Source organism: Bubalus bubalis, chromosome 20, assembly GCF_019923935.1.
Source record: "Bubalus bubalis isolate 160015118507 breed Murrah chromosome 20, NDDB_SH_1, whole genome shotgun sequence".
Lineage (NCBI taxonomy): Eukaryota > Metazoa > Chordata > Mammalia > Artiodactyla > Bovidae > Bubalus > Bubalus bubalis.
The window spans coordinates 12793855-12809614 of NC_059176.1; the positions used below are offsets into that span (position 1 = coordinate 12793855).

General features: G+C 40.0%; 1 protein-coding gene across 2 annotated transcripts in view; it reads right to left on the bottom strand.

Annotated features, from left to right (window-relative positions):
* Positions 1-777: 777 nt before the first annotated feature.
* GOLGA5 (golgin A5) overlaps positions 778-15760 on the bottom strand; it is a 31003-nt gene continuing 16020 nt past the window's right edge. For both annotated transcript variants that reach the window (XM_006075430.3, XM_006075429.3), the window contains exons 7-13: positions 15117-15287; positions 12447-12575; positions 7104-7202; positions 6142-6367; positions 4071-4176; positions 2581-2644; positions 778-1247 (exon numbers count right to left, since the gene is read on the bottom strand). In XM_006075430.3, the coding sequence (XP_006075492.1) occupies positions 1167-1247; positions 2581-2644; positions 4071-4176; positions 6142-6367; positions 7104-7202; positions 12447-12575; positions 15117-15287 (876 nt within the window). In that variant the 3' untranslated portion in view covers positions 778-1166. The remainder of the gene's footprint in view (positions 1248-2580; positions 2645-4070; positions 4177-6141; positions 6368-7103; positions 7203-12446; positions 12576-15116; positions 15288-15760) is intronic.

The following is a 15760-nucleotide window of genomic DNA, read 5'->3' on the forward strand; positions in this document are numbered from 1 at the left end:
AGAATTTAGACATGTACACAGGAAGAAAAGCCAAAACAGACATTATACTGGACTTTAGGCAAAGAGAATGTCCCTTTTTAAAGAATAATTTGATACCGTCTCTGCACTGGAGTATTTTAAAAATGCAATGGTATTAAACCAAATTTGATGGATGTCCCAAGCTAAACCAAGATATAGAATGGAGAAAAGGAAAAGGGGTGGAAGAAGACAATGGATGAGGGGCGGGACTAGGGGGAAGGGATAGTTAGGGAGCTGGGGATCGACATGTACATAGCACTATATTTAAAATGGATAACCAATAAGGTCCTACTGTGTAGCACAGGGAGCTCTGCTTTGTGCCATGTGGCAGCCTGGATGGGAGGCGAGTTTGGGGGAGAATGGACACATGTATATGTATGGATGTCCCTTTGTTATCCCCTGAAACTGTCACCACACTGTTGATTGGCAAAAAAAAAGTTTAAAAAGAAACTATTTTCTTTTTAAAAAGAAAAATAAAAGGAAGACAGCACATGGGGTGGGGATAGGGAGGAAGGAGTATATAAACCACTAATGCAATTCCAACTGACATTGGCTCTAATTTCTGGCTCTACTCATGAACACCCATCTGGAAAGGTCTTGTTTAATGGGGATGAAAAACTATCATTTTGAAAAAGAAAAATGTACAGTCAATTTTATTCACATATTTATAAAAAGATTTATACCAATCAGGTCTTTAACATATAAAAAGTAAATCTACATTTGCAAAGTTAAATATATGAAAATACAAGGCAGACTGAATTATCAAAAAGAAAACATTTTATTTATATCACTAAATACAATTAGTTTCCCTGATTATAATCCATAATGAGTGTCACCTAAAATACAGGAAGCCTGTACAGAGGCATCCAACCGCAGCATCTCTGTGTATACATATGTACACCGTGCCGCTGACCTCAGAAAAAGCAGAGCTGAGCTTGCTAAAGTATTTTTGTTTCAGAAACTCTTACCATTTGAAGGAAATCAGAGGAAAATTTGGGTAGCAGAGTACTTGTATAATAACTTAAAAAGTTCAATACTTGTAGTGATAAAATAATGTTGCACACCCCTCTCAGGAATTTTAGGCAAGTGACCCTTCCGCAGACCCCAAGTCTGGAGAAAGGTTGATCACTGAATCAAGCAGGCTCAGTTCATTTGCCACGCGGTTGGTCATGGTGCATTTCTGGCGTGTAAGTCAACAGAACAATCATGACCCAGAGGTGAAGCAAAGCCTAAAGAAAGAAAAAACAACCTACGGATTAGCCAATAAATCAACCTCCCCAAAGGCCTCATGCAGTGCACTGAGCGCAGGAGCGCGTCTCACGTGTCTCCGTACTCCTGCCCTTACTGTGTCTGCAACCCTGCAGGCACTCAGTACAAGTTTACTGGAGAAACAAGGAAGAAACAAAACGTCCATTCAAGTGAGCTAGTAAGTGCAGTGAAGGGTGATAAAGAGCTACGATACCTACAGCATTCTCAGCCGAGAGGAGCAAAGTCGTGAACACACTCGTAACACGCACATGTATACACAACTAACTGATCAGGGCATTAAAATACAGGGGAGATGGCCTGATTAAAAGTGCTAGATATACATGATATTGGTTGGCAAGGGTCTCTGTTATAACGGTTATGGCTGCTATTTTGAGAGGGTTTAGCCATGATGTGTGAAGAGGAGATGGGAATAATGTGTCAGGTTTCAGAGGCTGACTCAGGGTCCAGCATAGGACCTGCTGATCAGTTTTCACTAACTCCCCCAAGGTGGTGATCACGTGAGGAGGTGCCATGACGAAGCACCTCGCACACCAGATGTGCAAGATCGCATCTCATGCTCACAGACGGCGCCTGTGATCCTCATGATCTCCCGACCCAGATGTGGGCACATTCTGAATCCTTTCTGATGTTACTCAGTTTTTTTTCCTTTTGCTCTACTACCCATCCCTCTCATATTAAAAACTTTTTATTTAAAGGAGTAACTCTTCCCTCTAGTGGACCACAAGGAAATTTCTAGGTGTGCTTTTATTTCTTCTCAAGAAAACTGCCCGTCTTAATTCAGTTCAACTACTTTTAGACAACCCCACTCTGAACAGTTAGTAGGCTCACAGAAGATAAGACATAGCAGCCACACTATGGTAAGCATTTTATTAGAGATAAGAAATCTAAAAAAATATACATTAACTTTGAGATGCCTTTAGGAAATAAAGCAAAACTTATGGAAATAAGCTTTACCTCAAGATAAAAATGAAGTCAATTGTTTTGTATTGTGTTTTTATAAAAATGAAGTAAATTGTTTTGCACTGTATTTCTATCATTCGAGGGACTTAGAAATAAAGGTTAACTATTAAACTACACTACAGTTTTATTACAGGAAAAGCCTTTGAGCAATTTAATTTTTAGACATAATGAATTATTGACTTTACTTGCATACTTTAAGAAAGAAAGTTATCAGACATGAATTCTATACGCTTTCAAAACTGACTGCTAAACATTTAGTTAAAAAGATGAGCAGCTGAAAAAAACTAGTTAAAAATCAAATGCAGCACTGTTTCCTCAAACAAGTTTACTTACCATATATATAATCACAAAAACTCGTGCGATGGGGTATCTTCGGAGAAAAATTCCCAGACGGATGCTGAGCAAGGGGTGGGGGTGGAGAGAGAGGAGAGAGTTACACTCAAAACACATGTTTCTGTGATAATGTCTCGTGTTTTTTGTTTTTAAAACTTTACTCATTTAAACTGTGTGGCCACCATAAGAGAAAGATTAATTTTGTTTTATAGTAGACTGTTAAATGATTACTTGTAATAACCATATAAAATATCATAGTAGTGAGCAAATACTTAAGGAAACGGCAACCCGCTCCAGTGTTCTTGCCTGGAGAATCCCAGGGACGGGGGAGCCTGGTGGGCTGCCGTCTATGTTGTCGCACAGAGTCAGACACGACTGAAGCGACTTAGCAGCAGCAGCATACTTGCAAAAAGTTCAAAATTACAGAAACCCAGGTAAACACTTCAAGAATGGGAAGCATTATGACATTCAGACCTTACTGCTCATGTCTTTTGCAACATTTTTTCCCTAAGACAAATACATGTACAAATACGCCTTTCTTCTAAGACCTCTGCTTCTTTCATTATCCTTAGCACAATGCCTTGCATATATATTCTCTAAAAATTAATGTGTGTTGAATTACTCAATAGTTGAAATAGATGTGCTCAATAATTTAGAGATAGTAACTATGGCATCCAAAGCCCATAGCTTCAGGAATTCAAATTAGTAAATCACCCTCCTTATTTTTAACACCATAGCTCCATTCTGACACAAAAAGGTAAGAAAAGATTGCTCATTGTGCAACAATTCATTTAAACTATGTTTTATTACAAAAACTAAAAGGCCAGAGAGTTTAGCAGGTTATTTAGACATGAACTTTCTCAAGGTGATATACATACATTGGCAAAACATTTTCTTTATAAGGTGGATGACTGCTAGTATAAAAAGGTTTTTTTATAAATATACATAACATATATATATAAATTATGCTATTTATATAGTATATATTAAAATCAGTACTATTCATTTGTATATATAGCATCTTTTACTCTAATCATATGATAAAGGAGATAAAATGTTCAAATGGATGTATTCACATGACAGAGGCTTTCTCAATAAAATTTAATGAATTTTTAAATAGAGTTTACTATAGAAAGGAGAGAAATTGCCAGGGTTAATCACCTTCAATAAAATACAGGCACTGGCAGACCTATAGAAGAATTTCATGACACTGAAATATCATGAAAGGAGTCAGGCAATCATCACTTTAATCATCAGCTTGGGAATCCCCCGGTAGCTCAGTGGTTAGGACTTCACGCTTCCACTGCAGGAGGTGTGGGCTCCCTGGCATGGGAACCAATCCCACAAGCCAAGTGGCGTGGAAGTAAGTTAAGTAAGTAGGTAAATAAATGAATAACTATATCAGCGCTGCTGGACAGGACTCACTATGAAGCCACTGGAAAATGTTATAAAAATACGGTCCATTGCTCATTGATACTGGCACGGCTTACCTAAATTGGTCAATTGAACTAGCAGCTTTGCGGACTTTCCCATACATTCCTGCCAGATTAGTTTCTGTGTCATTAAACAGAACAGGAACGTTTCGCAGACGTGTGCCTGTTTAAATAAGAAAATAATTAATGTACAGACACCAAATCAGTTTTCTAACAAAATTATAGTTGAATTGTATCAGGTTTCCCTGGTGGTTCAGATGGCCAAGACTTTGCCTGCAATGCAAGAGACCCGGGTTCAGTCTCTTGTCGGGAAGATCCCCTGGAGAAGGAAATGGCAACCCACTCCAGTATTCTTGCCTGGGAAATCCCATGGACAGAGGAGCCTGGTGGGCTACAGTCCACAGGGTCACAAAGAGTCAGATGTGATTGAGCGACTAATACTTTGCCTTTCATACATTATATTACATGTTGAAGAAGTTCTTAAGGCCAACTTTTAAGCGATATAACCAAAGATGAAAACATTTTTTAAAAAGTTAAAATATTTAAACTTCCATATCCACAAAAGTCAAAATTTAAAAACTAAGAAAATTATTTTCCCATGAAATGATAAAAAATTAGCATTTACCAAGTGTTGGCAAGAGGTAGCACTAATGGGCACTTTCTTCCTGGGCGAGCAAAAGTGAGGCTGCACACTCTTTCTACAAAGCTAGTAACTCCCAAATCTGTATCTCCAGCCCGGGCTACCCCCAACTCCAGACTTGTCCAAGTACCCATTCCATCTACATGTGGACATCTGGTAGACACCTCTACCTAGCACGCCCCAAACTATCATCCTGACTTCCTGCCCTTGCTGCCAACCTTCTCTTCCTGCAGTTTTCCCTGTCTAAGTACATAAACACTCCATCTTTCCAAACACTTTGATTCCTTTCTCTCAAACTCCACATCTGATCTGCCAGCAGTTCTATCTGCTTCCCTTCAGATAAATCCTGAACTCATGCCTACCGTCTCCACTCTGGTCTGAGTCACCAACATCTCTCACATGGATTAACACCACAGCCCCTCCCTGGTCTCCCTGCCTCAGTGCTTCGTTCTCCGCAGTCTATTCTTGGCACAGCAGCCGGAGACATCTTGTTAAAACAGACAGGCCAGCTCAGCCGCCGCTCTGCAGACCCTTCTATGGCTTCCTATTTCATTCAGAGTGGACGTCCTGACACAGCCCTCAACAGCCTCCTTCCGAGTCTGCCCTGCTCGCTCAGTCCACTCCAGCTGCCCTGCCCCCTGCACTGTGCCAGTCATGCTGTGCCTCAGGGCCTTTGCACCTGCTCTTTTTTCTGCCGGGAATACTTTTTTTGCAGATCTCTTCATATCTACCACCTTACTTCCTTTGGGACTTCAATAAAATGCCACCTTTTCAATGAGGTCTTCCTTTGCCGCCCTATTTGGGCTATTACCCCATCCTTAAACCTGGCACCTTGTACAGCTTTCCTGTTTAACTTTTGTCTTAGTGTGCATCACCATCTCACACAACTTGTTTACTCTATGTCACCTCCCCTGTAGCCCTCCATGACACCAGAACGTAAGATCTACAGGACAGAGATTTTGGCCTCTTTTGCTGACGACTGTATTTCTGCAACAGCACCTGATACTGAGTAGGCACTTCAAAATTCTTCAGCATTCTTCTTGATCATGTATTTTGAGAATCTATACACTTCTCTACTTAAATTATAGAGCATGGATATACTCATGTGACTGACTATATATTAACTTTAATATTTACAGTTATGGTTTTTAAAGCAACTTTTACTTTAAGGGTCCTGAAAGCCCCTCTCAGGTGAACTATTTGTCCTTGACAGCCTGTGAAGTGTCCTTGGACCTTCTTCTCCAGGTTCCAAACAAGTGAGGGATATTAATCAGCCCGCTGTCCAGTTCTCTAATGATCATATCAAACAGCGTATAGACCAAGCGTCACATCAGGAGAAAAGCGGGTGCTCTGCTGGATAAAACTTTTTTTTAAACAAAAATGTCTTTCTGTAACTTTTCAGATCATTTTGAATTGGCAAGGTTAGAAATTAAAGCAATGAAATATTCCCTGGAGATTCCCCGCCCCACGCCCCCTTTTTTTTTTTACCTTCTCCACTGTCAACTCCAGCCATGTTAATAGAAGACCCGTTACTACTGCTTCCGGCAGCAGAGTTTATCTGCTGCTCGAGGCGCTCCAGCTGGAAGACCAGAGAGTTCTTCTCTGTGCTGAGACTCTCCAGCATGGTCTGCTTCTGGATGAGAGTCTCAGTCAGCTGATGGAGTCGGTTTTCTAACTCGGACTGACTGCTGTTACTTAGGGTTTTATTGGTAAGCTGAAAGGCAAGGTGTTCATAAGATTACTGTAGCAAACGAGAGGCACAGAACGCAGAGACCATATTACTGCATTCCCGCAGTGAATCCAGGGCACTCAGTGGTTCCTCAAAACTCTACAATTCTTTCACCATCGAAAGAAGCGATTTTCTAACTGTTATTCAGGGGGTCAGGAAATCAATTTGGTGGGTCACAGTCACCACTTACAAAAACAACAATAGAACAGAGTAGTACATAGCGGGCACAGCACATAGGGTGTTATTTTGTGAAACTTCTGTTTTGGTTTTATATGTATAAGTGCGTGTGAGTGGGAGGCACAGGTTATTTTTTATGTTTTGCATTTTCAGCTAAAAAAAAAAAAGTCAGTAACTTTAATGAAAGACCTATTAGTAAGAAGATTTATCATTGGATCTTTCTTAGGAAACCACAATTATAATACTGGCAATCAGCAAAACCACCGATGAGGTTACAAGATATGAAACTCTAGAGTAATTAATCACTCCTCAGGTGACTGGTTACAATATACTTGTATAAGAAGCAAGCCAAAGAATAGAGCAAATGCAGAGTCAAATGGCAGTAGATGAAAATTCTGTATCAGGTTGAAAAATAACATATCATGACTCCAAAAATAGGACTCAGGTGAAAATGTAGAGGGAGGGGCGACGTCTTAATGTATCCTTAAAAAAATATAGGTTTTACAATGATACCTTTTCCCAAGTTGTGAATACTGTTTCATACCTGATTCCTGAGTTTTTGAATTTCATCTTCTCGATCTTTAATCCTGCTTTGCAACGTGTTCTTTGTTCGATACAGATCTTCTTCTATGTAGTGGAATTCCTACACAGTGAGGCACAAATGAATAAAAGCTAAACCAGTGCTCCCCATGGCATCTCCAGTACCTGGAACAGTGCCCAACACAAAGTAAGCACTCCATCAATATGTGCTGCCTATATACCGAACAGACTTCAAGAGATACGATGACAAGTTAGCCCTTCAGCATGATGTAGCCATCTGTATACGATGGACTATCTAAGCACAGGTTTTTATTAGTCATATATGTTTCCTTTTTTCTTGGGTAGATTATGTAGAGGCAGAGCTGCTTGATCATATACGTGAATGCCTAACATATTGGAAGAAAACCTGCCAAACTATTTTCTGAATGGTTTTCAAAATACCTGTACCATTTTGCATTCCCACAGGACAATCAGAGAGTTCCAGTTCTCCCACATCCTTTCCAACATTAGGTACTGCTCTCTGTAAGGGTGGCTACTATGGCGGCGTGTAGTGCGATCTCATTGTGGTTTCAATCTGCACTTCCCTGATGATTTTGAGCAGCTTTTCATGGGCTTATTTTTGGGAATGGCAAACCACTTCACTATTCTTGCCTTGAGAACCCCATGAACAGTATGAAAAGGCAAAATGATAGGATACTGAAAGAGGAACTCCCCAGGTCAGTAGGTGCCCAATATGCTACTGGAGATCAGTGGAGAAATAACTCCAGAAAGAATGATTGGGATGGAGCCAAAGCAAAAACAATACCCAGCTGTGGATGTGACTGGTGACAGAAGCAAGGTCTGATGCTGTAAAGAGCAATATTGCATAGGAACCTGGAATGTCAGGTCCATGAATCAAGGCAAATTGGAATTGGTCAAACAAGAGATGGCAAGAGTGAATGTCGACATTCTAGGAATCAGAGAACTGAAATGCACTGGAATGGGTGAATTTAACTCAGATAACCATTATATCTACTACTGTGGGCAGGAATCCCTAAGAAGAAATGGAGTGGCCATCATGGTCAACAAAAGAGTCCGAAATGCAGTACTTGGATGCAATCTCAAAAATGACAGAATGATCTCTGTTTGTTTCCAAGGCAAACCATTCAATATTACAGTAATCCAAGTCTATGCCCCCAACCAGTAACGCTGAAGAAGCTGAAGTTGAACGGTTCTATGAAGACCTACAAACCCTTTTAGAACTAACACCCAAAAAAGATGTCCTTTTTATTATAGGGGACTGGAATGCAAAAATAGGAAGTCAAGAAACACCTGGAGTAACAGGCAAATTTGGCCTTGGAATATGGAATGAAGCAGGGCAAAGACTAATAGAGTTTTGCCAAGAAAATGCACTGGTCATAACAAACACCCTCTTCCAACAACACAAGAGAAGACTCTATACATGGACATCACCAGATGGTCAACACCAAAATCAGATTGATTATATTCTTTGCAGCCAAAGATGGAGAAGCTCTATACAGTCAGCAAAAACAAGACCAGGAGCTGACTGTGGCTCAGACCATGAACTCCTTATTGCCAAATTCAGACTTAAATTGAAGAAAGTAGGGAAAACCACTAGACCATTCAGGTATGACCTAAATCAAATCCCTTATGATTATACAGTGGAAGTGAGATAGATTTAAGGGCCTAGATCTGATAGATAGAGTGCCTGATGAACTATGGAATGAGGTTCGTGACATTGTACAGGAGACAGGGATCAAGACCATTCCCATGGAAAAGAAATGCAAAAAAGCAAAATGGCTGTCTGGGGAGGCCTTACAAATAGCTGTGAAAAGAAGAGAAGCAAAAAGCAAAGGAGAAAAGGAAACATATAAACATCTGAATGCAGAATTCCAAAGAATAGCAAGAAGAGATAAGAAAGCCTTCTTCAGCGATCAATGCAAAGAAATAGAGGAAAACAAAAGAATGGGAAAGACTAGGGATCTCTTCAAGAAAATCAGAGATACCAAGGAACATCTCATGCAAAGATGAGCTCGATAAAGGACAGAAATGGTATGGACCTAACAGAAGCAGAAGATATTAAGAAGAGATGGCAAGAATACATAGAAGAACTGTACAAAAAAGATCTTCATGACCCAGATAATCACGATGGTGTGATCACTGACCTAGAGCCAGACATCCTGGAATGTGAAGTCAAGTGGGCCTTAGAAAGCATCACTACGCACAAAGCTAGTGGAGGTGATGGGACTCCAGTTGAGCTATTCCAAATCCTGAAAGATGATGCTGTGAAAGTGCTGCACTCAATATGCTAGCAAATTTGGAAAACTCAGCAGTGGCCACAGGACTGGAAAAGGTCAGTTTTCATTTCAATCCCAAAGAAAGGCAATGCCAAAGAATGCTCAAACTACCGCACAATTGCACTCATCTTACATGCTAGTAAAGTAATGCTCAAAATTCTCCAAGCCAGACTTCAGCAATATATGAACCATGAACTTCCTGATGTTCAAGCTGGTTTTAGAAAAGGCAGAGGAACCAGAGATCAAATTGCCAACATCTGCTGGATCATGGAAAAAGCAAGAGAGTTCCAGAAAAACATCTATTTCTGCTTTATTGACTATGCCAAAGCCTTTGACTGTGTGGATCACAATAAACTGTAGAAAATTCTGAAAGAGATGGGAATACCAGAACACCTGATCTGCCTCTTGAGAAATCTGTATGCAGGTCAGGAAGCAACAGTTAGAACTGGACATGGAACAACAGACTGGTTCCAAATAGGAAAAGGAGTACGTCAAGGCTGTATATTGTCACCCTGTTTATTTAACTTATATGCAGAGTACATCATGAGAAACGCTGGACTGGAAGAAACACAAGCTGGAATTAAGATTGCCAGGAGAAATATCAATAACCTCAGATATGCAGATGACACCACCCTTATAGTAGAAAGTGAAGAGGAACTAAAAAGCCTCTTGATGAAAGTGAAAGTGGAGAGTGAAAAAGTGGGCTTAAAGCTCAACATTCAGAAAACAAAGATCATGGCATCCGGTCCCACCACTTCATGGGAAATCGATGGGGAAACAGTGGAAACAGCGTCAGACTTTATTTTTCTGGGCTCCAAAATCACTACAGATGGTGACTGCAGCCATGAAATTAAGACACTTACTCCTTGGAAGGAAAGTTATGACCAACCTAGATAGCATATTCAAAAGCAGAGACATTACTTTGCCAACAAAGGTCCGTCTAGTCAAGGCTATGGTTTTTCCTGTGGTCATGTATGGATGTGAGAGTTGGACTGTGAAGAAGGCTGAGTGCCGAAGAATTGATGCTTTTGAACTGTGGTGTTGGAGAAGACTCTTGAGAGTCCCTTGGACTGCAAGGCGATCCAACCAGTCCATTCTGAAGGAGATCAGCCCTGGGATTTCTTTGGAAGGAATGATGCTGAAGCTGAAACTCCAGTACTTTGGCCACCTCATGCCAAGAGTTGACTCATTGGAAAAGACTGATGCTGGGAGGGATTGGGGGCAGGAGGAGAAGGGGACGACAGAGGATGAGATGGCTGGATGGCATCACTGACTCGATGAACGTGAGTCTGAGTGAACTCTGGGAGTTGGTGATGGTCAGGGAGGCCTGGGGTGCTGCGATTCATGGGGTTGCAAAGAGTCGGACACGACTGACAGACTGATCTGATCTGATCTGATCCTGCAACTGTTTTATTCCATCACTGATTTTTTCCCCCTCGTTAGAGGGGGAAGAAAAGAAATACCTCCAAATTTACTAACAACTGCATCAAACTAGTTTGTACAATGGACACAATCAGTAAGAGTCAGGTCAGAATTAAAGAGTAAAGCGATGATAGGGAAGAAAGGAAATCGTTAACTAGGCACCTTCAGAAGCATTACTTACTTAACTGCAGACAAAGCAAAGGGAGCTGAATGAAGAAGCACACGTGATATGGGCTCAGCCTGCTCACTGCACAGGTTGAAAAAACTGAGATAAGTAGAAGAAAAAATGAGGAAGGTATTTAGGTAGGGGAATTGCAATTTACAAGAAGGTTTGCTGGTTTCTTTTAAGGTCTAGGCTAGCACAAAATTTAAGGCTGAAAGTACTTAAATTACTTTAAGGACTATTTGATCCCAAGATTAAGTACTTCCCATCCGGAACATCTGATTACTAAATAAACAGCCTAGAGCTACATTCAGTTTCACTTTCCTCTACTTAACTCCCTCGTCTTAGAAAAGGGCACGTCTAGTGGAGTGGTAAAACCATCCGTCACAGTAAAATGAAAGTTATCCCACTAAACATCAAGAACATCAAATTCTTGCCTTTTAATATAGACTTAAGTAAATTAAAATGCAATTTCTGGAAGGACAGCTAATTCTATAACTAAATTATCTAAGACAGTCTATGATGTACCCTACAGATTGTTACTCAGTGAATTTTTCTCTTACTACTCAGGAAACAATCACTTTCATAATAAAAACAAACACATCTTTAAGAATAGAACCAGTTTCAGAAATGATAAATCCTAATGAAACAATTCTTAAAAGGAATATAAATAGGCAAAGCTGGAAATGTTATAAGTGATGCCTTGAGAAATATACAAACAGCTTTCCCTTTTGTAAAATGAAAAGCATAGTGATTTCATTGTGAAGATGAAATAAGATAATGTATACTAAGTACCTATAATAATGATGTTACTCAGTAAACTATAAATGTTATGAATATTAAATATAGATTATTATTGTGAAAATGTGGCTATAAACATGTTTAACTCTGTTAATACTGAAACTATCATATAAGTACATTAAAGTAATATAATTTGGCTTGGAGAGCAGACAATTGTTAATTGAATAATGAAATATAATTTTAAGCATGATTTGTAAAAACAGCCTGTGACAAGCATTTTTTTCTCAAACAGCAAGAGCAGTCTATATGGCACTAATGTCGTATTTCTATTTCTAGTAAATAAAATTTTATTGCTTCTAGAAAGAAAAAATGTGATAAAATATGAAAATCAACTGCTGTCCTTAAGTGTTCTAACATACATACTCTGACAAGAAGATACAATAAAATATAGACAGGGCAGTAGAAAGAATTTTGGACTCTGGGACAGGAACCCTGGATTCTGTTCTCCAATTAGCTGTATGGTATTAGGCAAATCTCAAAGTCATTCTATGTCTCTAAGTTTCATCTGTTAAAACAAACAATGAGGAGGATGGGGTAGTAATAAGGTCGGAGGGACCTCTGAGCTGAAGCTTTAAGAGTTTCAGTAAGCTGCTTTACTAGAAATCACCTCATATGACTGCTGGTGAACAGTCTTCCTTGGGAATCCTCAATCAAAAATCCGTACCTGCTTCTGTCGGTCCAATTCCGCCTCTAGTTCTTGTTTAGCTGCTCTCTGCCCGGCTATTTGGTCTTGCAGATCCTGTAATTGTTCTCTTGCTGATTCTGCTTCACTCACCTGCTGAGCCTCAATATCCTAAAAAGATGAGCATTACATGTGAAAATAATAATGAACTGTTTGGCTCAGTATTTACTGAGTGGTCATTATGTGCCTTAAACGGGACTCAGCAGGCACTGGAGGGATGAAGATGAATGAGACAAACACAGCCTAGAAGGAGCCCACAAGCTGACCCTCATGTACCACGGCAAACGGTGAGAGGAATGAACAGGACGCTGCGGCAGAAACCGTTCGCTTTAATGGGCACGAGCAGACTGTGGCTCACTGGGAGAGTTCCCTCTGTTCAAAAGCTAACAATTTCAAGAGAAATAGAAATACGACATCAAGAAGGACTTCACTGCCTTAGTCCCTAAAACTGTAGATTATCATTAGTTTCTGTACATGTGTGGGTATCAAAAACCAACACACAGTAAAAATATAACTTCTTCCCTCATATCATGAGATTAGCGTATTATTTTCTTTTTTTTCTTTTAGCTCTATTATTATTCTCTGTTTTTACATCTTCCCATATTTCTAACTTCTTCCTTTGGTGTCACTATTCTCACTTCTTCAAATTACAAAACCACCTTCTAGACTGTCTGCAAAATCCACTAGCAGCAAAGAACCCTGCTTTAGGTTTCTGTATTCTTCCTCTATGGGGTAAGCCTGAGTCCATTCATACAGTACTACATGAGACAAAAGCTGGCATCTCAATTTTGCTTTTTATTTTTTGGTACACTGTGTATACATGCTCATCTCCACAAACTCTGCACTTCACAGATCATGTGAAAGGAACTGATAGATTACTGATCCTCCCAGATAATCAACGTAAAATACTCTTTCACACAACTGTGTGGACGTAGCGGCAAACAGCAATAAGTTAAATTATTTTTCCTTACCATTTCTGGGGTTGTAGAAAGTAGGCTAATTTTTGTTATCAGTTTGACTAAATCAGACGAATTCTCAAGAGGTGGGCAGTGTGGTTAAAGGTACAGAGTCGGGCATGAGAGAGACCAGGGTTCTAATCCTGGCTCTGCCACCTTACGAGTCACAGCAAGTTACTTTCCTTCTCCACGCCTAGGTTTCTTGACTGTAGAATGAGAATCCATCATCTCCTTCAAGGGGTTAAAAGAAGGAAGAAATGCAAGGAGATATGTGGAGTGCTTAGTGCAGAGCGTGGCACTTTAAGTGCTCAGCAAATGACAACTACTGTATTACCAACAATTCTTCCATTTTGCCAGGCCCAACGCTATGGCCCTTATTATCACTTTCATAAACTTCTTGAGAAAGGGTAGAGATGTGTCAATGTCATCAGTGATGCTGGGGTAGGGATGAGATATTAAAACAAATCATATTTTCCATCTCACCAAAAAACATGGAGTATATGAAAAATATACATGAAAATATCCAAAAGTTTAGTGTTTATTCAATTTCAAATTCATGGGACTGAAGTCTTTGGAATTCAAAATTATTTATAGAAAAAAAATCCTACAGTTTAAAGGATAACAAGAAAAAAACTCATAAATAACAGCAGCTACTATTTACTGAGCCTGTTACGTGTCAGGATCAACGCAAGGCCCTTTATACACAGGCTCCCCCTTGAACCTTGTTCTCATCTGCACTTGACAGAGGAGAAAACTACGGCTCAGTGAGAGGTGGTAGTGCTACAAGGCAACAGGGCTGCTGCTGCTAAGTCGCTTCAGTCGTGTCCGACTCTTAGCGACCCCATGGACTGCAGCCCACCAGGCTCCTCCATCCATGGGATCTTCCAGGCAAGAGTACTGGAGTGGGGTGCCATTGCCTTCTCCGAGGTAACAGGTCTATTAAGTGCTAAAGCCGGGATACAGGATCTGCGTCTAGATAGGACAGTCAAGCTTATACCCGAGACAAGCCAGCCCATTCTTACCACTTCCACACTTTTCACTGTTGTTCATGTACATCTTAAAAAATCAATAATTTCCTAAGTTGATGCATGATAAACACTCTTGGCAGACAGATTTTTTCTTTTTTTTTTAAAAACAGAAGGCTCATTATCCCATACTTTTTCTTTCTCATCCTCAGAGGCCCCTCCTATGTCAAAGACCCTTGTTTAAGATAAATAAGTGGCCTAATTTTACCTTTAAATATATTAATTACACACAAACAGTAAATTATAAGAAAATGCATGAAACTATAAAAGATCATCCCTAAGCCCATTCTAATATTAGAAAACATCCTTGTTTTAGAAGTAAACCCAAATCTACTTTGTTAACTACTAGGATGTTAGATCCATAAAATAAACATTCTGTCTGGTTCCCTGTGTAACTCTGAGCCTAGAAGATGCATGGCACACGGCAAATACTTGGTATTTGTTGAATGAATGAGTCGGGTTACCTATGTTTCTTATTCCTATAGCTGTAAGTCGATCAATGGACAAGAAGCCTGCTGCTTTAGATTCAGGTACTTCTATCAGGTAACTAATATCCCCGCAGTTTCACGTGTCACTAATCCCTTCCCCCCAGATACAGAACCGTCCCCTCTCACACCACTAACACCTGGGGTAAACGGCTGTTGGTGAAGCTGCGCTGTGATGACTCTCACCTGTAACTCGGATCTCAGCTGGTGTATCTGGCCCATCAGTTTCTGTATTTCCTCCCTCTGCGTCTCCTTCTCGTGCCGAAGTTCCTCTAGTTCCACGCTGTTAGCAGTACTGCTATCTAGGCCTTCAAAACCAGATCCTTCCTTTAAGCTGTTAATCAGTTTTTCTTTAGACTGTCATAGAAAAAAAAAAAAAAAAAGAGTAAGCAAAGCAGAGATTAGCTTGTACACTGAATATCATCTACCACACACCAATTAAACCACGATGGGAATATTTCAATTATATTCTCCATCAGAGAAAGTCCACAGAATGTTAAATCCATAGGGATAAAAATGAAACAGAGCCTTGCTGTATAGTGTTCTTAGACTGTAGTCCCCAGGACCACGTCACTGTCGAAAACTTATTAACAAGAGTATTCTCAAACTTTCTCTTCATTCTTTCTTATGCTTTTTCCCCTCCCATTATATTCCACTCAACAAACATTTATGGAGCATCTACAGTGGGTCTGGCACTATGCTAAGTGTTCTGTGTGATAAAAATAATGTCTCTCACTCCAGATAGTACCCTTTGCCTTAATAAAAGAGAAGTGGCAAATATCCAACAGAAGGCACTAAACACAAGTTGCGAGAAGGCTGGATGGAGGAAG